General features: G+C 38.7%; 1 protein-coding gene across 1 annotated transcript; it reads right to left on the bottom strand.

Moving 5' to 3' along the window:
- Window positions 1-7,258: 7,258 nt before the first annotated feature.
- On the bottom strand, window positions 7,259-26,333 carry LOC122781084 (band 4.1-like protein 3). Its single transcript, XM_044044591.1, has 8 exons — window positions 26,240-26,333; window positions 18,075-18,250; window positions 14,074-14,217; window positions 10,065-10,169; window positions 9,517-9,559; window positions 9,027-9,102; window positions 8,679-8,897; window positions 7,259-7,418 (listed from the first exon to the last, which is right to left on the bottom strand). The coding sequence occupies exons 2-8, from the start codon at window positions 18,237-18,239 to the stop codon at window positions 7,274-7,276; spliced, it is 897 nt and encodes a 298-aa protein (XP_043900526.1). The 5' UTR covers window positions 18,240-18,250; window positions 26,240-26,333; the 3' UTR covers window positions 7,259-7,273.
- Between the last annotated feature and the right edge of the window lie 1,148 nt (window positions 26,334-27,481).

The raw sequence follows: 27,481 nt of genomic DNA, 5'->3' as shown, positions 1-27,481 counted from the left end.
AATACTGCCTTGAACCGGCTGTATAAATAGGACTATTTTGTGCACATTAGCACACCACCAGTGGCATTCAGTACAGCGTAAGAGCAAGTACAGCCTCACAGGGCTGTTAGCAAGGCATTTACTGTCTCTGGCTTAAGAGGGTTTGGATTGATTGAGCCATTCTGCCAATCTAAGGTGAGGATGTTTCCATGATGCTCATCCTTGTTGTCAATGTCTAGATTTTCTGACATGAGCGTCAAATAGGAGGAGCCAAACTAATTAGTATAGGCCTCAATATCTCCCCATTCATTTTGTATTTTTGTTCCTTTAAAATCGATGATCAATAAAGGAATGAGGGAATGTAATGAGCTGTGGAGAAACTGGATGTTTGTTTGAATGTTTTTACAACTGGGAATTTCTTTGACAGTGGATGGGAACATATCTATAAGTACTTGCTCTTCCCCTCCATGTTTCTGTATTTTTAAGTGAAGTAAATCGGGACAGCTGTCAGGGGGCTGGTGTGTTTTCAGGAAAAGACACTCCTCATTCCTTCCATCATTGATGATGACTTTTTTTTTTTCCCTCTAATGTCAATGTATATGTTTGTGCATAGACTATATACACAGTGTCTGTCCTTTGTTCACTCTGTGTTACATTCTGCTGAGTGTAATGGGGAATAGCAGGTGGAGCTGTGGCCCACGCTTCTCGCTCTAAGTTTAACCTGTGAGATTCAACACCCCCTGAGGTGGTGTGACATGTCTCTCCCAATGGGTGCCTCCGTGAGTATTAATAAACTTTGGCGGAAACTAAACTTGTGTCAGTAACTGCTGCCATCAGCGATATGACTGAAGTCAGTGTTCTTGTTCTCGAGCAATTCTCTTGATAGTGTGGCCTTCCACTTTTTCACGATTTAGCAGTTTTATCTGTTTTGCTCCGTCATTATTGTCTTCACAAAGTCAGAATATTTACTTCTCAATAGCTGAGAGCCCAACTTGCAATGGCACACGGGCAGATACCACAAAAAGGCATTTCATTCTTTGTCATCCGTATAATTCATGAAGTGACATTACACAATGACATTTATGAACGATAAATCACTGAATGAATGAACTGTATTCTTAACGCAATAATGTATTGCTCTGACATGAATGTAATTACAACAGTCTCATTTGTATCAAGGCATTCATGTTTCTTAATGAAGTTACAGATTACGTAATCACAACACACGTTATCTCAAGGCCTTTTACATAGTAAGGTAGAAACCTTACAATATTATAGAGAGGAGAGAAACACAATGGGTCACACAAAGAGCAAGAACTTCCAGCTCACCAGTTTTTTTTGTTGTTTTTTTTGTCATGCTCCAGTGTTGGAGGAACATCCATTCATCCCTGCTGTTATTTATGGTTATTTGGATTGAAGATGCATTCTTTGATACCTTTTGTGAATATGTGTTTGGGAAAATTGTTAAAGATCAATAAACTATGATTGATTGCTTTCTGTGTGCTAATGCTTCGTTTGCTTACATTTGCCAGAAGGCCAATTAACTCTTCGGTTCCATCTGTGGAAAAAAACTAATACGAACCCTACAGTCAGCTCATCTAACAGTGACAAAGACAGAGACACAGATCAAGTTTGAAATTAGAGAGGTGATGATGCTTAATGGCCTGGAAGTCCTGCATTGAACCATTTCCTTCTTCTGTCCTTCCACCTCAGTGGGGTTTCATTATGTCTGACCATCTACTTTACTATCTATATTCTATTCATGGTTGACAATGCAAACGGCTAACAGACGTTAGCTTCTTCTGTGACTGTTACACCGCGCGGCGTCGCATTCACTCAGCTCTCAGACAGAAGGTTTGATACTGTGCATAAGTGCCATGGTCTATCTGTGACGGATATGAAGTTAAACCTCGTAATAAAAAAATCACATAGTATGATGATGCATAAACATCACTCTAAAATCTGTTCAAGTCTCCAATGGTAAAATGGTAAAAGACAATTCTAATCTTTCGAAACAACATTCCAATGTTTATTAACTTAAGTCTCCCGAGTATGCAATTCATCACTTAAGACTTGGATTGTGTCCCCCAAATACTGATCTCACTTAATTTGCTGGAATGGCACACTGTGTGGTCATACAGCTGAGAAAACAGAAGAAGAAAAGGCATGAGCACATTCAGCTGTTGAAATTAAAGGCTGAGATTCACATAAAAAAGTCCATGATGTGCTGAATTCATGGAATATTGCAATACTTAAAACTAAATTATCACACCTAAGGTGGTTTAATGTCTTAATCACATGGGGCTATAAAACCTTTACTGGCCTCATTAATCTCATGCACTCAGCTGTTGTGTTGAAAGTCATGTTAAATATCACTGTTTTTACATACTTTACCCCCAAGCAATGGCAGTTTAAACAGCTCCCATGCACAAAACGTTCCCTCGGTGCAACATTTCACAACATAGCTCTCTTCTTTCCTGTCTCTGTGTCCATTTCACTCTCCACCTGTTCTCTGTTCATTTCCTCTGGTCATTCGCTAATGTTCCAGTGCATGTCCTTGCTAAATAATTACAAAAAGCCTATTCTCACCTGTCACAGCAGTCAGGCCCTTTACTGAGAGTATGACAGCCATCTTGTCCCCTCACTCCTCTATTTCCATTAGCGTTACAGGTCTTTGTCACTGTTGGTCCATTCCGGGGTCAGAGCCCTTGACTAGGGGCTATAATTGCAGAGCGCCAGGAGCTCCAGTGCCGCTGCACCCACCTAATGAATTGTCACCCAATTTAATATTAAATTACATTAGCGTGAAGTGTAATAGATTAAGAGGGTTGGCAAGGTTAGTCTCAAAAGATAATCCATTTCAAATTGCTGATTACCTTCCTGAAATTATGATAAGGGACATGCAAAGATTGACTGATCACAATTGCTGGATTACGTTGGAGACGGGTGCTAATCCTTATCCTTCTTTAAAGGGTATTGACCATAAGCTTCTATTTTTGATGCTCTGTTTCATGTGTTTAATAGTCACTTTATATATGATCATATATATATATTTATATATGTATATACTGTACATATATATGTATATATATAAATAAATAAATAACCTTAAAATCTCATTTTATGGAGGGAACAAAAAAGTCATAGTTTAGTATGTGGTCAAAAATGTGACAAAAAAGTCATAGTCGTCCAATATTTAACCAATAAGTCATACTATAGTATTTCGTCCAAAATGTGACAAAAAAGTCATAGTATAGTATGTCGACCAAAATTTGAAAAAAAAGTCATACTATAGTATGTCGTCCAAAATGTGACAAAAAAGTCATAGGTTAGTATGTCGTCCAAAATGTGATAAAAAGTCATACTATAGTATGTGGTCCAAAATTTGACAAAAAAGTCATATGTTAGTATGTCGTCCAAAATTTGACAAAAAAGTCACAGGTTACTATGTCGTCCAAAATTTGACAAAAACGTCATACTATAGTATGTCGTCCAAAATTTGACAAAAAAGTCATACTATAGTATGTCGTCCAAAATTTGACAAAAAAGTCATAGGTTAGTATGTCATCCAAAATTTGACAAAAAAGTCATAGGTTACTATGTCGTCCAAAATTTGACAAAAACGTCATACTATAGTATGTCATCCAAAATTTGACAAAAAAGTCATAGGTTAGTATGTCATCCAAAATTTGAGAAAAACGTCATACTATAGTATGTCGTCCAAAATTCGACAAAAAAGTGGTTAGCACTCTTGCCTTTGCACCAAGAAGACCCGGGTTTGTGACCTGGTCGGAACAAGGGCCTTTCTGCACGGAGTTTGCATGTTCATGTGTACGTGGGTTTTCTCCGGGTTCTCCGGCTTCCTCCCACAGTCCAAAAATGTGCAACGCGACCCTCATGTGGACGATAAAGCAGTAAAAGATGGATGGAAGGATACTTTTGTTGGCAACAGTTCATGCTACTGCTTATATAAATGAAATATCATACATCTGCTGCTAGTCTCTGTCTACTGTCTCTTCCTTGCACCTCCCTCATGCTCTCCCCCTTGTTGCCCCCGCACCCCTCCTCTGACCCCCCGTTCACCCTAGCCGGCCGAGGCAGACGGCTGCACGTCTTTGCATCTGGTTCTGAGAGAGATTTATTCCCGTTTTCCCATTCGATTTTTTTAAAAGCAGGTGAGAGTGCAGCACTGAAAAGAGTGGTGATTAACACAAGTGATGTTTCTGTCTGGAAAACTACAACAAAGAGCTAAAAGTTGCCACAGAGCCGTAGCTGCCACAATTCTCAGTGGGTTCATCAACATGCAAGACCCCTCACTTCACCTCACTTGTAGTCATTAGATCATTGTTAATATAAACATCTTGATAACTGTAGCTTTAAGCGGCAGCTGCTGCGGAAATATGCAAATGACTTTATTGTCTAATGCCAACAGCAAATTATTTTCTATTCATCATTTTGTCTATAAAATACCAGAAGGTAGTTAAAAATGCTGATTATAATTTCCCAAAGGCCAAAGTGGCATTTTGAAATCGCTTGTGTCGTCCAATCAAGAGTCAAAAGCACAACAATATTCAGTTGACTGTCATAAAACAAAGAAACGCAGCAACTGGTCTCATCGGAGCAGCTGGAGCAAGTGTCTCCAGTGAGATATGGGTTTGTTTAATTTGCATATCGACGACTAACATCACATTTTATGGCACCATTTCAAGACAGAATCAAACGCAAATGAATGCAGGTTTTGGAAAATCAATACGGTGCTTGGTCTGGGTTGGGATTCTGATGAGACAAGACACAACTGCTCTTCTAATGCAGCGTTTGTCTGTTCATACTCTTTGCTCTTTGTTAATCGAGGGGATCTTTGTTGTTTTTCACTTGGGTCATAGTGCTAAGCTTTAATTATTACTCTTTGAATTTCAATGCAGTGAGTAATAATGCATATATTATAGGTTAATGGAACTGGAACTGGGTAATAGTGTCATATCAGTGTGATTATATATACATTCTGAATTTATTAAGCCATAGCCATTATGGAATAGTAACTATATTCTGACCAATTGTAATATTTGTATATTACTTAAAACAACAATAATTAACAAAGTTACATGGCGGTGCAGTGTTGCTTCACAACAAGAAGGTCAACAAGAAGGTCACAGCTGCTGCCACAAGGGACCAACCTGACCGAGTGTGTCTAACATTCATAAATGCATTCATTGAGGAAGGAACCCCACACAGACACAGGAACACACAGAACAGTTCTAAACGCTACTAGTTATTGATATTTAAAATGGTGATTTATCAATAATCTGAACAGTAAGAGCCTGCTGTGCTTAAAACTTTACTGGCAATAAATCTCATTTACTTTAAATGGGAGCTGCAAGGTGTTTGGACCTTTTTTCCTTGAAGAAGATTTTTTTTAAAAATGATCCAGCACCCTTCTAAATATTTTTATTGGATGTGCGTTCAGTCGGATATGAATTAGGTGACTTGACAGACTGATTGAAGACGGACTCATCTGTAATCTGAGACGGATGAGACTGCTATGAAGTGGCTACAAGTTCTGTTGACAGTGAGTATAGAGTGTGTGTCTCCAAATGTATATAGATGGAGCAGTGTGCCACATCATTTTGTCTGATCAAGACACACAGAGCAGCACATTTGCCATTTATCAATCATATACATTTTCAACTCCAACTCAACACCAAACCGAGCCCACACTGGGACGAAGCAATTAAGCAAAACAATGATAAGCGATGATGAAAATGATCCATGAGGTTGTGTCTCGAGCCTTTGATGTTGCCAAACGACAGCCTCACTGTGAAATCAGATGGCAGCGAACACAAATGAGACACCATCTGCATTTTAAGCTCACAGAAACACAGAGGCACATATAGCTCGAACAGACATTGCTCAGCAAACACACAAGCAAACAGCAACTGTGTGTCAGTCTCCCGGAATGGTAGTCATCTAGATTATTGCGAGACAAAGCGTAGAGAGAGTCGGAGGGAATGAGAGCTTGTACATCAAAGGCAGCCGGGGTTGATAGTGATCATAGCTCATGGCTGCATGGAAATGTGTAATGTGACACATCACTCTCAGCAGAGCTTCATGATAACACTGTGTGCGTGCGCGTGTATGTGTGTGAGTGTGTGTGTGAGTGTGTGTTTGTACTTGTATTTGTTACCTCTTCAGGACGCTGTCTGGCATAAACACGGACCTTGTCAGGACCAGAAGTCCTCATGGAGACCAAAACCTCCAGAACCTCATTTCTGAGAAGTTTAGGACTGAGATTTTAATTGTGGTTAGGTCAGGGGCTATGGTGTGGTTAAGGTTAATCCGATGTTTGTTCAGGGGCCACATACAGCACAATTTTATCTCAAGTGGGCCGGACCAGAAAAAATAGTAATATAATAGCATAATAACCTATGAACAACAAGAACTCCTTGCTTTTTTTCTCCTTTGTTTTACATTTAATGAAGGATATTTTTACAAAACATGACATTTCTTGAGAAATTTAAGTGCAATTTCAACAATATTGTGCCTAAATGTACTATTTACACATCACACTGGATCTAAAATGGCATAAACATTTAGTCACAGGTATCTGGAAGAGAAAAATATTGTATTTGACATTACATTTAGATTGTAATCATAGTGTGAAATTTTAACAAATTCATCCTGTGGGTCGGATTGGACCCTCTGGTGGGCCGGATCTGGCCCCCAGGCCGTATGTTTGACACCCCTGGTTTAGACTGTCCAAATGAATGAAAGTCAATGCAGTGTCCTAAAAAGAATAGCTGCACAAATCACTGTGTGTGTGGGTTGTATAGGGTTCAGGTATTTATTATGCATGATGTGCTGACCTATATGTATGTGCACACACTTCCATTATGGTCACGTGTCTTCCCTGTGTAGACGAGAGCAAGTTCCAAGAACTCAAATCAGATTATTTTTCTGTCAAGCCATGTGTCAATGCAGTTTTATATCCAGATATATATCGGATGTCTGGATATAGCCTAAAAATATCCAGAAACTATTTATGAGCAATATCGCCCAGCCTTACAGAAATCATTATTTGATTGATATTGAATGAAATAAAAAAGGTGATAGAGATAAGATTTGTTTGTTATTTGTATGACCAGACCTCAAACAATTCTACTACCATTTAGAATCTCTTTTATCATTTATTCGGAAAGGAGGCAACAACTTAAAAAGAAAAAAATGAACAATGTTTTTGAGACAATGTTACCAAAAACCTGCATTTGTACTGTTATGATTAGCCATACTTTTTATTTTATTAAAACACAATGAATTTGTTTAGACACACAGTCAAAGATTGACAGTGACTTGTTACCTTGGCGTGGTGGAGGTCCACACCGTACATGGATAGCTTCTTAGCATTTTCCAGGAAGTGCATCTCTGCTTCAGCTGGTGTCATCCCCCTGACACGACAAGACAGACTTCAAGTTAGGTTCAAGTTAAAACAAAATCAGATTGATATGAGAGACAAGTCCAGGGAGACCTAAACCAGGGATAATTCAGTGATTTACATCACTTTAACTGCAGTGCTACAGACTAACATGAGTGCATCCATTTTTAGCACACATGGCCTTCAGAGAAACCCGGAGACAGGATGTCATCACATTACATGTAATGACATGTAATAATTACACACAAACCACTGTAACGTAGGGAGAAAAACAAGAGGAAAGACGGCGAGATCCATTTAGAGTGAGACACACTAAACACATTGTCTGCAGCCATGTTGCCTTTCAAAGCAGATAATTAATAGTGGATAGTGACCTCGCTATCTTTAGTGTATACAGCAAAGTACTACTACTACTACGACTTATGTATTTGTACATTCTTTAATACTCTGCTTTGACATTTTGCACATACAGCAAAAGTTTTATATAATGCACAGTCGTCAGGAGCAACACGGGGTTAAGTGTCTTGCCCAAGGACACATCGGCATGTAGACTAGCAGAGCTGGGAATCGAACCCGCAACCTTGGAGCTGAAAGACGACTCGCTTTACCACTTTCAAATGTAGCGTTTTACAAAACAAAACTGATCAAATAGTAAAACACATAATTATTATTATTATTATTATTAATATATTTATTTACTTACATTCCTGAAGAGAAACAGTTTTAGTAGTTGAATGTCATGCTTGATTCATTCAGTTTGTTATTTGCCAAATAAACAACAATACATTTTCTTTAAAAAAAGATTTTTTACATTATTGATGTTTTCTCATTTTTAAGACAATAAATGTGTTAAGCACTGTATATGACAAAATGACACTCGTCTTTATTCTAGTCATTGTATTTATTCTGTTGACCAAAACAAACTCCTTGTATTGTGAAAGTTCTACATGGCAATAAAGAGCCTGGAAATCTGATTCTACAATCAGATTTCTGTTATTATGAGCAGTTTGTTTCATATGACAAATGCACATTACCTCATTGTCAAAAGGTTTGTGTACTAACAAAAACTTTAAAACATCATTTAAAAATCTGATTACATTTGTTTATGTAATAAAGTGACCAACAGCTGCAGCAATACAGATACTAAAAAATCATTTATTTTTAATATGTACTAAATCACAAATTTTCATGCTTAATAAAATCACAAACCTTAACTACTCTTAACTCTTTCATAAGCGATACAATTAGGATAATAAATAACACTGAGACTAACTTGTAGGTCTTGTGGAGTTCCATGACCTTCTCCTCCAGCTCTTTGGTTTGGTTGGGTGCAAAGCGCAGTTCGCTGATGTAATCGCTGGCCAGTTCTTCAGGGTCATAGTCTCCCAGTTCAGACTGCACTGTGTAGGAGCCCAGCACTGTGTGAGTGGCAAAGGAGCAGGGCAGGCGACCAGACACCACATCATCTCTGAGCTGCAGGCACAGGTAGTACCTGCGTGACCGAAGACGAGACGGAACTGTAGCATCATTCTCACCACATTTTCTTCTTCATGATCAACTATTTTCCCTTTTAAACGACACTATTTGACATGCTAATCATTAAAGGTAGAGATGAACTCACCTTGTGATATCCTCGGCCAGCTGGGTGGGGTCTGGAGGGTAAAACTTTACGTTGAATGCAAAGTTCCAGGGACCAGCTGGAAAAGACATTTAATCATCAAAATCAGCTCTTTCCAGGAGAATCCGCCTCAATTGTCGACTCTGAACGACCACAAAACACTTTCCAGGAGAATACGGTGCTCCGGTGCTCAAGCACCCACCGGGGGGGAGGCATCAAAAAAATAAAATAAATAAAAAAACAAACTAAATAAATAAAACTGCATCTTTAAAATGCCGGAATAGAACCGCACCCTCTCTGTGCTCCGAGTCCATCAAAATAGGCTATATAGCATGAATTAGAAAAGAAAGATATTCTTTGTAAAATCAGATGTTCAGAAGCAGTGAGCACGCCACCCGTATATAGTCAGAATTATATGATCTTTTTATTTTTATAGAATTTGAAATATAAATCGGCGCCTACGGCAAACACTTGAGTAAACAGTGCGACTTACTCCTAATCTGCTTCTTCAGCTCCTTGGAAGGGTCCAGCCAGTTCTGGAAACAAACCAAAGCATAAATCATCACCTGCTTTTTTTTACTATTTTGACAGAAATCCAAAATATGTACTAGACATCAACTTTAGAAGAGAACATTGTCACATAAGGACTTTTATTTAGTGCTTCACTTTTAAATGAACCTTTACAAGTGCAGTGTAGAGTTACAAATAGTAATTATTATGTTCATAATCATTTCTTAATGAATGTGATTTCATTGTTTGGTCCATAAAATGTCAGGAAATATTAAGCATGTTTCTCAAAGCTAAATGATTCGGTTTTAATGATTTTACATAAAACAGAAACACTAGAAAATATTTACATTTAAGAAGCTGAACAATCAAATAATGTGTATAAAAAGTATAAAAAAACCAATTTATCAATTATCAAAATAGTTAACGGTTCATTTTAAAATGGATTAATAATTGCAGACTTGATTCATTTTATTTCGTGGGTCATTCTAAAATGAGAGTTTACAGATGATACAGTGTGTGTTTTTTTATTACCTTCTGGTTATCGACATCTTTGTATGTGATTCCAAAGTAGTCTTTCTCCAGTAGGTTGAGGTGATCACACACTTTATCAAAGAGCACTTGTCCCTTGGCTCGTTTCTGTGAGGGGAGAAAAAAAAAAACCCACATCAGTTCATGTCCAAGAAAGCAATTATATCACAAGCACTAGACTTCATCTTTCTATTTACAATAACAGCATGATGATGCAGCATAATACACAGCTGCATGATGGAGCCTTTTCTGCACAGAACAACAATCAACATCATCAGTAGCATCATACATTTAGCAACTCTAAATGTATGAAAAAATAAGTCCAAACTCCTGAGCTCGAGGTGAACCTCACTTATGTGAAGGCTCAACACCGACAATGCCACTTGTCAATGCCAGTTTCGGCCATTTTCAGGCCCAAACTGTCACAACATAGTCGCTTCCTGCTTCGTGGAGATAAAACCAGCTCCTCGTGTCTGGATTAGAGCTGAAAGCCACTGCTACAGTTTAGCAGCAGGATTCACTCTGATGCATTGGTTGGATTCACATGGAGGCAGAGAAACGCCCACATATTCCACAGTATGAATACACACTTACACACACATACACACTTAATGAGAAAACTCAAGTGCATGTGGCTATAAAGATGCTGGAGGGAGAGTAATCCTATCAGAACATCTCAGAGGGAATTAGCACAGTCATGTCAGATTATTGCTGCCACGCTGTGACAACACTTAATCCCAGCTCTAATGACGGAGTCTGCACATGCACAAAAACACGCACATGCAACAGTGTGAGTGTGACGTGCAAACCTCTGTTTTAGGCTTAGTCACGACTTTAGATTCTAAAATCCCACTTTTTTTTTAGTAAGATTTAATGAAGGAACACGAACTTCACCTCAAACCATGTATTGGATATTGTCGTATTGTGATAAGGTATCTGCGATGACTTTTCCTGGATTTAAATGCTGCGGCATTGATTTATTACACTAAACACAAATGCACTATTACTTATTATATACAGTTATATTGATATTGAAATACTGACCATATCTATTGGGAAATGATTAGGTTATTGTAGAGAGTATTTACAGTATGTTGTCACTCTCCTTCCAGAGAAACAACCTGTGTGTAGCTTTACATCCCCATATATCTAGTTTATTGGAATATAGACAAAAAAATCCAGATATGATTTATATCATGATATATTGATTTCAAATTATTAAAAAAGTATAATGTTGTTTTTATTGCTCTTTGGTTGTTTGTTTGTGTAATGTAATGTAATAATGTAATGTTTGTCTTTCCATCAGTAGAATGACTCAAGAACTCCTGATAATGGGAGGGGCGTGGCACATTGATTTGGACTTGAAGTGGATAGAATATTTCCATTTATTCCATTTTCATTAGATCTGGCAGAGGTCTGTGCTCTCCGAGTGCCGCCCTCGTCAATTTCGGGGAAGACCATCGTATCATTTGATCTATGCAATTTGAGAAAATGATGAAAAGTGCTCTTCATATTTTCCTTCTAAAGATCGGCAAACTTCATAATGTCTTGTAAACAAGGACACAGAACTCCAAGAAGTATAAACTATGAACATTACATGAATGACCTTCAATATTGTTGATTGTCAGTATTTCTTGCACGTTCTGCCATGTCGTGTGGAAGAAGACTAAAGATGTACAGGGATTTCTAAAGCTGCACTTGTGGTTTCTAATCATTTTACAATGAAGTTATTTTTCCCTCCTCCACGGAGAAATAAGACCTTCTGAAGTGACATGCAGGAGACTCAGCAGTTCTGTGTCAGTTCAATGATAGAAAAGCGATGACCAAAGACTTTCTTGCCAGAGGAGAAAACCGAGTTAAGCTGGAAAATTGCAATGTCGGGATAAAAATGGATACAAATGTTAAAGCTCGACATTTTGGGCTTTCAAATGATGTTGGGAGCAGGATGTGGACTCCCTGCAGTTATACATGGATCCTCTGACCTCGGTCATATTACTGTGTCAAACTCCATAAGCTGACACACTATGGATTAAGTCTTTTAGGACTATTTCATACAGTTATTTTTAAGTCAAGTTTGTGCATGTCACAGTAAGAAGCCCTCACCTCACCAGAAGAGTTGGACAGTCCTGCCGTCCAACACCCCTGGTGGGAAGGAATCTGCTCAGAGGAGATGTGAGAGGCTGCTTCTTTACTTCAGCCTGCACACATTTTAAGAAAAGTACAAAGTACAAAGCTGAAAGTCTCCCAACTTTGAGATAAAGCTCTGCTTTGTATTGTTGGGAAGGAAACATGCAAGAAAGTGAAATGTCACTGGTCACTTTTATTTCTTAGTTCATTGAAGTTCAAAGAAATGGTGAGTGTTTGAAGACAGACTGCACAGCTACTGTTCTGTAAAGATCCAATACTACAACTAAAGGACTGACTGAAGGCGTTGTGTTGGAATACACAATGTAGAGACAAACAACCTTTCACACTCACATTCACACCTACAGTCACTTTAGAGTGCCCGCTTAACCTCGACATGTTTTTGGACTGTGGGAGGAAACCAGAGAACCTGGAGAGAACCCGGAGAGAACCCGGAGAGAACCCGGAGAGAACCCACACACACACACTGGGAGAACATGCAGACCCAACAATACCAGCCATTACACCACTGTGTGACCTGGACTTATGATCAGTTAAATTTAGCGTGTTACCTTTCTACAATAACTCAGCTACTTTATGTCTAGGGCAATTCCATCAAACATTTATTTTATATTAAAAAAGTACCATTTTACTGCATCATCTAAACTCCAGCCAAGAAAATAATGAATTCATTCAACACTTCCACTCGCTCTCTTGTTGTAAACCATTATGATTAACAGCCACCTCATGCTCTAAATCGTCTCTAAACAACATCCCATCCTAATATTTAACTTTTCCACAAGATACACATTTAAAGCACATTTTTTACTGACACTTGGCTCAATTTCTCTCAGGATTCATTTCTTTGAAATAAGAACTAAACATTTAAGGACTGTTATATGAATGAATGAATCATTTTTTTCCTCTCGAGACGACATAGAGAAGAAAAGCTTTGGAGGGAAATCAAATCTCCCAGAACAATTTGGCATGAAATCCATGAAAAGCTTATTCCTAAGAAAGGTTGCCCAAATACCAGATTTATATTCTTTTATATTACAGCAGGCCAAGTGTCACCAGATTGATATATAGAGGAAACCAAATGCAAGGTTTTCAAGCTCCTTAAAAAACACATTTTTTTATATTTGAATATGAATACAGAAATCCAAGCTATTCTACATGAACCATACATTTTATGTTTAAAAACAGGACTGAAATAATTCTGTTCCTTTTGAAATTCAATGCTGTGTGTGTGAAAGCCTTAATCAAGGTTTAGGACCTCATAGTATGTCTTCAATATACGGTAGTCATTTTGATCTTTAATTACATTAATAGAATAAGGTCATGAATTGCTTAATAAAAACAATACAAGCCTTACATGTAGTATCAGTTGAATAGATATTTGTTCTTTTGTGAGTAAGAAATCTTGTCATTTAAAATATGTCAGCCCTTCACTCAATCATGTGACTTCATCACAATCAGACAATGTGAAAATGTCCAGCAGCATCTTAAACGCTTTACTCTTGCTCTTCTTCTAATAATAATCATTTCCAGCAGTTTGTACAATGAGAGGTGCAATGCTGCCCTCCATAGGAACAAAAACTCTCCATCGCTTTATATTCTTACATATAGTCCAGTTACATGAAGAAGGGTTAAATAGGAAACCATGAAAGCCCCAGGTCAGCCACTTCTATTGTTCTTCTCTGTTGAAGCGACCACATGAAAATAAAGCATGTTTAATTGTCTCTGAACGTCCATGCTGGCACAGATGGCTGGTATAATCCACCATGTCCCAGTCTCAGTCTAGTTGGGACAACCTCATCCATTCTCTTTAACATCATTGAAAGCCACACTGCTCCTCCGTGACGCTGTCATTCTACAAAAAGCTCACCTCCACATCGAGTGTGTAGTCGGAGCCGTCCAGCAGGGTGACTTTACACTGCATGATCTTCACCTTCTTCACTCCTCTTAAAGGAGACTTGGACAGATGACTGATGGACGACCTGTGGGATTCCTGGTCGTCGTCCTGCGGCTCCTGTGCCAAACAGACAAAGTACAAATGACCACTAATGAGTATGTGATGTATGGTAACACATTATCTGACACTCTGTATTAGCAAAAGTAGAAAAACACAGTGTGCCAGCACACATAATTATTTATTTAACTTTGATAAAAAACTGTCACATGGACCAAACCTAAAAATAAAGAATGGGACTCCAAGTGAGTGTCCAAGCAGGTGCCACTGAGAAGACCTAGAAGTGGACCACCATTTTGTCTTAAACAGAATACAAAGGCTTTCTGACTGACTTTAAGATCATTATTATTTTTTTTGCCTCTTTACTCACACACACAAAAGGGAATTTAAAACCTCTTTTCATTCTTCTGTTGCTATTTTTTTGTTTTGTTTGTCAAATAATTATGATCACTGTCAGATATCAGTAGTAGTAGTAAGAATTAAAGAGAAAGCATAGTTTAAAATTGAATTGCATAAACCGATGTATGGAACTATTAACGATGGCCATTTCATTCATACGTGCATCTCATATGAGAGATTAACAGTGGCGTGTTAAGAGTGCTACAACATCCTCTTCAATAGCAAATGTTACCATGACTTACATAAAATATCACATGACAGTAAAAATGGAAATGAGCAGTTAATAAATATAAATAGGGCTGAAGCTATTATTAATCTATAACTAAATGTATAATCAGTTTGAATGAGTTTTTGCCTATTTTCTTAGAACAGGTGAGCAAAGAAAGATTCACTTATTCATTTTAAGAACATTTCTGATATGATACATTTTCATTTTTGGTAACAAACATGTTCACTTTCATAATCTGAATTTGTCATTGAATGTATAATATTATTCAACAACTTTATTTTCATGTCACTGAATATTTGTGCACTCGCAGCCACACCCTGTTTAAGATGAACATGTTTCAGAAAATGATTGCGACACAATTTGACTTTTGGACATAAAAAGCATTTTTGTGAAATGTTGTCATTCTTAGTAAGTCAATCTTTGAGCTTTGGCCAAAAACATGTTTGTGAAGTAAAATTCACTTTATCTTTGAGTTCAAGTCAACGTTTGTACTAAAGTTGAAGTGATAATGGATTAGACATCCGGCTACGGCTGCTGTAGAGACACAGCAAAACATCTAGTAATAAGGCTCAGATACAGCCTGAGAACCTCCATACACCAAACCTCTTACAAACAGTTTTCACTCTGGATTTTGAAACCATTTCCTGTTTTCCAAGTTAAACCCATTGACGAAGCAAGTTTTACCTGGTGAAAAATAAACACAGGAAGAGGCGTCATACCTTGTGTGTAACGGACAAACATGTGCGACAGCTAAACAATCACAAGTACGTGCACACCAAAGTGACGCTGCTAATAATGAAGAACAAATCTGTACGCCTGTGCAGCTGTTCCTTTCAAGTGCTAAATTAGGGAAGAGGCTCTGGTTTTTTTAAAAGCATTGGAAATTCATTCTGTGGATCCATTACACAGGAACCCTGGAGGTTGTTTGGACTGGAATCTGCAGACAAGCACTTCGTGTTCACATAAAAGCTAGCTAAGCAGTCTGCTTACAGAACATGGACAAGCTACAGGCTGCACTTACTGCTGTCCTGCTTTCTCTTCTGTTTCTCTGGGCACACGTGTTCATGTGTGTGTGTTCGTGTTCATGTATGTTCCTGTATGTTCATGTATGTTCCTGTATGTTCCTGTATGTTCATGTATGTTCGTGTATGTTAGGGTATGATTGTCTATGTTCATGTATGTTCCTGTATGTCAGCGAGCATTTTCCACTGGTCTTAGTTCTGAGATAATTCATTTTCTTTCTTTTTTTGTTGGTCCATAAAATGTTGAAAAACTGATTTTTCCCAAACCTCTAAACGATGATGTTCTTAATTAAAAGTAAAAGTTTTATTTTGTCCATAAACCACAATTATTCAGTTAATGATTTATTTTGTTATACTGAAAACCAGAAAGATAGAATGAATGTTTATTAAAACTGGGTCATCTATGTGGTAGAAATGTGAACTCATTTTAGAGAAGTGACAAGAAAGTGCAACACATGTACTTTTGGCTCATGTGGATGAACGGCAACAACTCCCAGAATGCACAACATACATACAACATAAGCATAGGCCACACCCCCTGCTTACCAAGTGTAGTGGGAGCACTAATTGAGTAAACACACAGTTGGCAAATAAATGACAGACTTGTAAATTCCTCTCATTTTTTTCTCTCAATATGGTGCTAAATTGTATCGGGGTGTGCAGTAAAAACAAGGAAATGACGAGCAGTACGTTTCCATCATCTGTCAGTCAGCAATTCAGAGCGGTGTAAACAGTCGGCTATCAACCACCGGAGGTTTGGAGAAGACACCAAAATGGTAAGACTATCACTAATGTGATATAGTTGTCAACACTACATATAAGTAATAGATAATATTGTTATAAATAAACTTATTTATAAACTTCAACGTGTGTGCTAACACCTAATGTTATTCTCAGCCTATATAGACAGGTGATGGTCAACGTTTCTACATCATTATGGTGGATGACACAAAGGAGTTACTCCACACAGAACTGATGCAGGAAAATAAATATAAAGCCAGTGGTTACAGAGGCCACCTGTAACCACTGGCTTTCAGAAGAGACATGACTGAGATTATCTTCCCTCAGATTTTATTTTTTTAATCAAATCTGAAGTACTTTCTTTTGATTTGTCTCCTTATTTATTTTAAATTGTACCCTAGAATATGATGGAAAAACATCTTTCTTTGTGAATAATGCAACCCTTTTTCCCACCTTACCCTGCACTCCTGTGTACACCACAGTTCAACAGTATAGACTTGTGGAAGGAGGCTGAATACTCACTACTTAATATAAATCACATGAATATTTCTGTTTCCCCTTTACTCTGAAGTGAAATGTAAAGATAGGAAAAGGTGATTTTGGTTTAAATATTGTTTATTTTTGTTATTTTTAAGTTGTTGGTGTGAAGCTCTATGGAGTGCGTCTTGTTTTAACATTGAGTAAAAGTTCTCTGTTATCGTATTATTGTCCAGCCCTACCACAGCCGACATGAATTAGAATTTTTAATTTAAAAAAAGCTGTCAAACTGAGCATCAACAGTCTCTTTATAGACACAGGAGCTGAGAATGTTCTTCTGATGTCCTGAACATACAAGACGACCGCAGGATCCACTCCACGCAGTGATGGTAGGCCGTCTCTGCAAATCAATGAGCACAGCGTCAGCAATGCAAACTATTTGCGCCCAAAGTAGCATAGATGTAAATGCACTTTAAAGATGCTAACGTTAGCTCAGCTGGCGTTACATGTCAACAGAGATGAACATTGTGGCAAAACAAAATACTCACTTTCTCCACGCTGGCTTTGCCTGGTGTTTCCCGTTCACCTTCAGGAGCATGAACTATGTCTCCAGCAGCCATCGATCCATGTGTGGCACAAAGCTGGAGTACTCTGTCTGTTACAGACTGCCGTTTCCTCGGTCAAGACTTAACTGACATTCACGGCAGCACAAGGACTCTCTGTCTGTGTCCGTAGACACACCGTGTGAGCACTGATACCACCACCACTCTCGCCCCTTAAGCCAAGTTTTGTGTTGGAGTTTGTAAATGAGAGATTTTCCATTTTTAAGTGCATATCACTTCTAAATATCAGTCATCGGCCTCATTAACTAGAAATAATCTATATTGATATGGGCTCTGAAAAAACAATATCAGTCAACAAACTAATGTCCTGTTTACACATTTATCAGACCCTGACCAAAATATTGATGTCCATCTTGTAAAGACATGAGTAAGCATGGAGGCCGGACATGATGAAGGACCAGTTCAGTCAGTGCGGTGATGTCTGACCTGTTCTTTCCTGGCAGGGGTGCTGTGTCCCACAGCGGCTGGAAGCTGCTCCGGCTGCTTCAGAGGTGAAGCGGGGTCGGCGGCTGCTTTAGTTTTCCCCTTCTCTGTCTCGTTGGTGTCCTGCGGCTGCTTGGCCTCAGAATCTGCACCCGTTTCAGTTGTCATGGTGAATCCGGCTGGAGGGAGAATAGGAAAACCAGATGAGTCAGCTGACTTGTTATGAAATGACGAGCAGCTCGCTGATGTAAATCCATACATGTGGATATTGTTTGACAGCGGAATCTTTTTTTTTTTTTTTTAGGTGCACTTTAGTCCTTTTTTCAGCAATGACAGCGTCAGCAGTCGATAATGTAAAGAGCTCACACTGCTGGCGCTCTGATATGCACACCTTTTACTAGAGATGGCATCATACCACATTTTCTTGTCTGATACGGATGCCTATATCACAGATCTGAGTATCTAATCACCTTTTAAACTATGAAGATGTTCATAACACCACATTTGCTGTCTGAAGAACTTTATTTATTTATTCAGGATAAACGGTTTTATGACTCAAATATATTCTTCATGAATCATTTGGTAAATGTCACGTACACAAAATACACACTTCTACACAAATGTCAGCAAAACCAAGGTGACGTGTAATGTCCTTCTATAAAACCCAACAGTATTCAGTTCACAGTGATCAAAAACAGTCAAAGTAGTTGTTTTCAAGAATTATGCAAAGTCCAGTCCCATCCTCTGATCCTGGTTCTTTATGTAAAAAGAATTGCACTAAAATGCATTAAAGGGCTCCGGACTGCAACGACCAACATTTGAGACAGTGCGAGTCAATTTGACATCTACTTGCATTCGTGTGGCTAAATGTGCCAGTTATTTTAAGAGTGAGACTACCGTTTAAACACAGCAGTCATCATTCATTCATTATGTACCAGTATACTGGCCAGCACCAATTTAATTTATAATATTTAGTGTATTTCACGATTTGATGCAACATAATAAATATGATGATTATAATTGCAACAGCCTTTAAAACCACCAGGAAAATCCATCACAGATCTCTTAACATCCATAATCTTTTCTCATGTCATGATGTGTGTATATATATACATATATATATATATACATAAAATATCACTATATTACCCTGACCTGGCACATACCTCCATTCATGTCATAGCCCCTCACATAGAGTATTTAAACACAAGCATCCCAAGTATGTGAACCTCTCTTGTAAATGTCTATCATTACTCAACCATCTCCCTCTGTCATACCAACATAAACACATGCTGTCCATTAAATGTGTATAAGCGAGTAATGAAAGGAAATATCTAATGAGCAGTTTCACCTAAACAAAGATGAAAGATGGGTCGGATCACACTGAGTCTGTGCTAATTGTACCCACAGGCATTCAAACTGCGGATGTGGGGTTTTGGGGGAGTGTGTGTGTTCGCTGGACAGAACACTGGGGTGCGTAGTAGAGATGCCAGTCATTCTGCTGTTGGCATGCTTCTCCCTAAGCACTATTTATAGGGTCGTGTTTACGCCAGGGCAAGATTATTCGGGGAAGGGATCGGTGACTTGCAGCCGTGGTTGAGGACACCGCTGAAGACCATGCTCTGGGGTTGAGGAGGTCATCCCCAAACTTTGATCAGACTGAAGAAGAAATGGAACAAAACATCAACATATTTTACAATCTACGTGCTGTAAAAGTAATAAGAAAACTCACTGACTAACTCCTGATGTCACAGTGAAGTTTGTACCCAAATGTTTAAATGCACTTTTGTAAGTCGCTTTGGATAAAAGCGTCTGCTAAATGACATGTAATGTAATGTAATGTAATGAAGGACACTGGCAGCCACACAGCTGGGGAAAGCTGTCCTCACCATGCCTCCATTACTTCAAAATACCTACTGATACTTTTCTTCTAGCTCTTATATGTACCCAAATGTTTAAATGCACTTTTGTAAGTCGCTTTGGATAAAAGCGTCTGCTAAATGACATGTAATGTAATGTAATGTGATGAAGAACGATAAACTGTTACTAACACAGGGCTTGACCCCCATGAAGTAAAAGAAAACAACGACAAACTCTCAAAACAGCAGTAAATCTGATGAAAAATGAGTGGAGTGTCTTTGCAGAAGCAAAGGTCACTGAACACAACATGCTGATCAAACGCTTTTTGAATTATAGGAACTTGTGGTGCCATAAAAAAGGTTATAAAGATTACTAAATCCACACAACAGGCGTGAGCTGCAGTAATGTGAGTGATGCAGTGATGATGAAGCCGCAAGGTGCAAACTCCATCTTTGGCTTTTAAAGCTGGAGTGTATAGCTTTCTAATGTCGCCTATCAGCCCGCTTCCAAGTACTAAAAAATAAAACACTGTGACGTGTTTTCCATCCCGACTAGTTTAAGGTGAAAGCATAACAGCTACGTCAGTTAAGTGAGCAACAAACGTGAGGTGAAATAAATGTTGATTCTGTTTTTATGATTGATCCAACTGACAATTCATATTTGTAACTCATCATCTTCTTAAATGTCAGAAAACAGGGAATAAATCCATAAAAGTATTCAGGCAACAGTGATCTAAAGAGTCAAGCCAGTTGTTTTCTACAATTACACAATCAATTAAATCACTTGAACTGACTACGTCAACTGCAGTCTCGCCCATCATCAACACCTACACATCTAAAAGAACAAAAAAGACACGGAAATGTCGGTTACTGACCAACAGACAAGGCAAGCAACACTAGGTTAAGTGAGACAGCAGTGAATTAATGTTCCCTTTTCTCTGAAAACCAGCTTAAGGAACTAACCCTGGTTTTCTCGACAGAGGTTGCATAATGGCACTTTTAAATAACAAGCTATTTTTTTACCACCAGTCACGAAAGAGGATAGCGACAGGATTATTTTAAAATATCTGTCCAGTTACAAGAGATTTAAAATTGTCTTTTGGCTAATTCCGGTTCATTTATGACATTTTAACGAAACCAATCATTAATAAAACAAACAAACAAACAAACAAATAAATAAATGAATACATAAATAAATAAATTAATTAATTAATTTCCACCAAAATCTTGTCAAAAACCTCTAGTGTTCCTTAAATGCACCGTGTGTGGCAGCGCAGAGGATCAACTTAGTGATCAGGTGACTGATAATGTCTGCACAGCTAACCTTTGCTTCTCTTAACCCCCGTGTAAAAACAGAAACTATAGTGGGAGGGAGGGAAAGAAAGGAACATCTTAGCACCATAGAACTGGAGGAAGAATACATTGAGTCACTGGTGACAGGCACCTCTTCACAGAGCCACACAACAACCCACACAGCGGCCCTCAGTGTGACCCTCACCATGAACTGGAACATACATTATGCATTCATAAAGCTGTATTCACTCATTTCATGTCTTGGGGTGGCTAATGATTGCACCAATAAAGCCTTATCATATCGTGTATCAGATTCCACTGAAGACAAAGGCGGAGTGTTTTTAATCTAATCATCTGTGACACTGTGAGTAAATGAGTGCTTTGCTGCGCTTTTCCTGAAAAGAGATTCAGTCTCTCTGGTCAAACGTTTGTGTTTGGTGCCTTTTTAATCAAGACAAGTACTTTAATTACAGACACAATTTTATCAAATCAAACATTGGAATTCCTCAATGTTCAATTAGGTTAAAGAAAAAACAGAAGAAAGAAGGAGAAAGAAGGAGAAAGAATTAGAAAGAAGGAGATCCCTGCACAGCCAAAACAAAAATATACATACAGGAACAAAATACAATGAAAAACGTTTCACCTATGGACAAAAGAAGAAAAGCCTCACATTTTGTTTAAGATTTAATCATACCCTAGTTGATGAACATAAAAAAAAAGGTTTACACGCACTAATATTTGATTGGACCATCTTTAGCTTGGATTATAGCACCCATTCGCTGCGGCATTGTTTCAATAAGACACCAGACACCAAGTACTATCAGTAGTGGACACGTGCCGTGCCGAGTCGAGTCGAGCTAGTGGAAACACGCCATTACACACAGTTCATAAAACATGCCATGTCACCACTGGACAGACTAAATCAGACATCACATCACATTCAGACATAATGCAGAGATAACCCAGTGCACTGCATGTCAGACGCTAAAAGCTCAGCAGAGTCTTATCTGTATTTAGCTACATGACATCATTGATTACTAACACTGAATGGTGGTGATGCCACGAATGCAAATCTCCATTTTAACACACACACACACACACACACACACACACACACACGAGGACTGCCAGCCATCTGTGGAGAGAGCCATTAGCTGACGTACACCACAGCTGGTCCACCAGCCCCTGCCCCCACACCCAGAACCTCCCTGGGGGTTCATGGAGGTTATATAGAAGGGGACAGCTAGTGTTTTGACACATCCCTGCCCATCCCGAGTGGGCCTGTCATATCTCCACATAGCTGCAGGGCTGACAGCTGTCACACAGAAACCTAGCTGACAGCTACCGTAACAGGATACTGTAAAGATGATCTGGCCACTCACGACAAGACACCTCTGCTGAAAGGTTATAGATCGCTGAGGTGTTTGGTGAGTTTTTAACTCCTGTGTTAAAAACCAAATACTAATGTGATGTGATTGTTCATGAAAACAATGTCCATCCACAGGTGTCAACAGGATTTACTGTTACTTTAAATACACTGTAAAGTAGATTTGAGGCATGACCACAACTAAATATAAATGAATGCAACATCATATCAAACTGTGGATGCATCCATTAAAATGATCATGACGTACAAGCCTTGACTTCAACTTATATTGACAAAAGACTTTGAGTACAACAAATGGTACATTGAAATAGTTCATAAATTACTTTTTAATGTACTAACCTGAGAAAACATCTGATATAGAGAGCCTCAATCATTGGAAATCACTTGGCAATAGTTGTGCAGTCAAAATAAAACAGACAAATCATCTAACTTATTATCATCTCTACCTAACTGACATGGCTGCACTTCCTTATGCAACACAATCAGGTTTTATTTGTTATTGTGCTGCTGCTGATGCTGCTGCTGATGCTGCTGCTGATGCTGCTGCTGATGCTGCTGCTGATGCTGATGCTGCTGCTGTTTAAGGCTAGGTTGTCATCTTGGAAGGCAAACACAAACTTCACCAAACTCCTGATGGGTTTGCTGAAGTTAGCACTCAGGCCAACTGCACTGGTTCTTGGACCAAATAATATAATCTTCCATTAAGGTAAAACAGATTAAAACTAAACCTTTGTAGCTTTAGAGGAGCTAATAAGGTTTAAGTATTGCCTGCAAATGGCCAGTACGGATCAAGCATTCTATGAGATTAGCTTTAGGTAATCAGCAAATAAGCTGTAACCTGATATACCACCCCCATAAAACTGTAGACAATCATTAAATGGGTCAAAACAAAAGTATGCCACTTCAATGAAATATGATCCAAAACATTACAACAGTCAAGGCCAGTCACAGATATGTTCTAACAATAGAGCAGGCTGCATTTTTGCAGTTTGACAATAGTAAAATACTGCAGTAAAACCAGTTTAATGTGCATTTTGTATAATGGATTTGATGGATTAATCTTATCAAATTAATTTTGATTTTGCCTGTAAGTGCTCTGTGGTGCACAATGCACATTTACTTTTTGGGCTTTCATTTATTCAAATCAGAGCAAACATTGATTATTAGACCTTTATTTTGTTTGAAAATGAATGAATATGATTGTCAAAAGTCAAATATAGCCTGAACCTGAGTGGTTCTTAACGTGCTTCTTATGTCCAATTTAAAAAAGGCAGCAGATAAAAGCAGCAGCAAATCCTCACCCGAGAAGCTGCCAAAGACCAGTCAGTGGATTATTGATGTAACTGTCACTGAATTTACTAGATAAATGGCTGGATTTGGGGTCTATTTCACTAGTTGAAGAGCTGTCACTGACTGGATGGCACTGTGTTTAGCTGAAGAACAGGTCTCACCCTTGATGAGATTTTGAATAGATTCTGAGCCAATTTGATCAAATGTTGGGAAATACCTTGTTTCTTTGATCAGGGTACTGCCAGGGCTGTCTAAATCAAATTAAAACATCTTTTATGACTTGCTTAAAATGTAATACCAGCTGTATAAATTGCTCCATGTTCTGTGAACAGGCTACCATTTAGCACCGCTCTCAGCTTGTGTTTTCTGTCAGCTGTCAAGGTTTGCAAAATTCTCCTTCACAAAGGCATTTCAAATATTATATGCAACATTCATGTTTTTAAATCCCTAAGACAATGAGAATTCGATCCCATACTTTGTTGTGAGTTCATACATATTTCAATTTCATTATGATCCCCTATTAATGATGTCATTTGCTTTACCGTCTCTGCTATGAATTCTGGGGTTAACCCCATATGAAACTTCAGAGTGGAAGTAAAGATTCAGTACTAATAGTAGTTAGCAAATGTACAGTATTTCATTTAACACTTTATTATTTGTATTTGTCACTAATAGTTGAGAACTGCTCGTTGCCGTTTGCTGTGAGTTCCACTTTTGAAAAACACATAATGAGACAAGACAACAATTTCTATGATCCAATGCTGCTGCATCCTGAGATCACCAAACTAGGTCTTTTATAATTGCTTTGATTAAGAGCCCCTAGCTGCATACATTACATACTGTGCATTTAAAACCATGCAGATTTAAAGGGCAATCACATAATGTCACATTTTGCCCCAAGCCCCTGTTCATTTCTGAAGAATTGCATCCTCAATGAGTATGGGTCAGAAAGAGGTGTAGTCACCTCCAACTTCCAAAGGGTATTGGAGCAAGCAATTGGACAGACCGAGGACCAATGATTAAGACGACGTACGAAGCGCGACAGAAAATGAGTCAACAAACAAGTCGCTTAAAATGGAAGCAACAGCTGACTTGAAAGACCACCATGTTGGATGTATACAAAAGCTGCTCGACGTCACTTCCCTGCCGTCACCGTGTTAAGCCCGCCTCTAGCGCGCTGGGGTTTGTCCTTGCCAGACATGTCTGCAGAGTGAAATCAAATCACTGGCAGACTTGGCTGACTTCACCCAAGCTAGATCATTTCTGACCTTGTTCTAAACAACACAATTATAACAACAACAACAACAACAATAATAATAATAACAACAACAATAATAATATTGAGACGAGAAGAGTTGAGGAATATAAGGCGCTGAAGATTGTTGGTAGTACTAGCAAGAACATAAAACTACTTGGAGAACAACTCTGTGTTTTAGGTGTGTTGCAGTCCAGTCTCCTGTGGAAAAGAGGTTCTTCATTTCAATGGGATTTGTTTCCTGGTTTATTAAATGTATATATATCTATATATCTATATATATACTGTATATACACACACTATCTCACACACACACACACACAGGAAGGTTGCATTTAAGGTGTGCACTCCTTATGAATGAAGCATGGAGCCCTGCTAGCACACACAGCAGCAGTGACATTACAGTGCATCTTCGTTAAACTGTCAAGTCAGAGTCCTCGAGGATGTGAGGATGCTAACAGAGGAGCCAGCCCGTGTCATCCATCCAGCCCGTGGCCACGCCTACCGCACTGCAGATCAAAAACACCCAAATATGTCGCCTTCACATTCCACCATGTCACTATTTGAATCCATTGAATTGTCCACAAACGAGTCTTTGGTTGTTCGTGAGCCATTGCTGCTCTTCTGTGTTGTAAAAGCGCCGCATTAAAGCTCAGAAAACCCTTCTCTATCGCGTCGTCTCGTCCATTTTTCCTCCACTTTCTCCTTCGGAATTAGCATACGTTAGCTAGCTGTGCTTTGCTTTGATCCGAGCTTTGAGCGTTGAGCTCGGGTTCAGCTCGGAAGTAAAAGCCGGCGACTGGAGTTCATTCACAGAGGACAACAACAACAACAACAACAACAACAACACACCAAACTATGGTTCATACTACAGCCGGGTTCACAAAGCGCGAGCACGGTGAGCCACCTCAGTGACGACACCTGGTTTTTAATGATAATTATGTGTCATTGGTCGCGAGTGTTGAGGTCCAGTGAGGCGAAAATGGCTGCATGAAGTATTCAAATGGAACTGTACACACCGGAGAGCAAATATCTGTGATTGTCTGATGAAAGAAGAAAAGCAGCCAAAACAGAGGTTCATTACCGGGTAGTCCGTCCGTGTTCAGCTGCTGTTCAGCGGTGATATTCTGCCGCAGCTTCCCCCTCCGTCCGTCTGCACCGTCTAACACTGTCTGCACCGTCTACACCGTCTACTACTACAGCAGCCTATCACACTACAGCACCAGAGCACAGCGGGATTATGGGATATCACACACACACACACACACTGGCCCCGACCAAAGATTATATACAATATCAATTATCTTGATGATCATTTTCCTTTTTAATAATTAGCAGTTTCGTCCGTAAAATGTTAGAAAACGATATAAATTGTTGAAATTGTTGATTCCCAAAACCTCAAAATGACGACATTCCTAACAGTGGTGCACACAGACATTCCAAGGTGCAGGGGCGCGTTACTGTGGTAAATCTCACACACACACATTCATTTCAATAAATGTACGATCATGCCGACGTTCATCGAGTAAAAAGATTACAGCTCAAATGCAAAAAAAGTTGCAATTGATGCTATGGGTGAAATAAAATGTCAAATTAGAAAAAGAAATTTAAAAACGGGCAGAGTTACATCAGTGTAACCAAAAATATTCACAACAACATGAGGGTTTACTGTAGGGCTGCAACTAATGATTATTTTCATAATCAATTCATCAATTGATGATTCTATTACTACCCAAGATTTTTTTTGTAGTGTATAATCACGTATCACTTAAACTCTTTGGTTGAACTGTATGCATACTTTAGACAAGGGCCTTGCTTTACAGAGGCCGCCATCTTGCCCTGCCATGTTTCTACAGCAGCCCGAATGGACAAAGCAGTCAGAGTTTTGATTATGCAAACAAAGAAGAACAATATTCATCCTGGAATGCATCGGCCATGCCCGAGAAAGGGAATTTGTTCAAATATGCAGTCACACATTTTTATACACTGGCCCTTTAATTTAGTAATACTAATGAATGAATCGTTGCAGTCATAACACACACACACACACACACACACACACACAGCTATTCTTTTTGGGACATTGCACTGATTTTCATCTGGACAGCTGAACCAAACCTTATGGTTAAACTTAACCTTTACTCTGATCAGAATCTAAACGCAACCAAAAATATAACAAGTCTAAAACCCTCAAAAAAGCCCTTTGAAGTTTCCTTAAATACTTGCTCTGTAAGATTTTTACAATCACTGACACACGGTTTGTTGTACTGAGCGAAGGCAGTGGCACTGAGAGGAAATGTGATTATGAAACCAAATGAAATCAGCT

Source organism: Solea senegalensis, linkage group LG1 (genome assembly GCF_019176455.1).
Source record: "Solea senegalensis isolate Sse05_10M linkage group LG1, IFAPA_SoseM_1, whole genome shotgun sequence".
NCBI lineage: Eukaryota > Metazoa > Chordata > Actinopteri > Pleuronectiformes > Soleidae > Solea > Solea senegalensis.
Note: the sequence above shows the minus strand (reverse complement) of the source record. Positions and strands in the feature narration are given on the sequence as shown.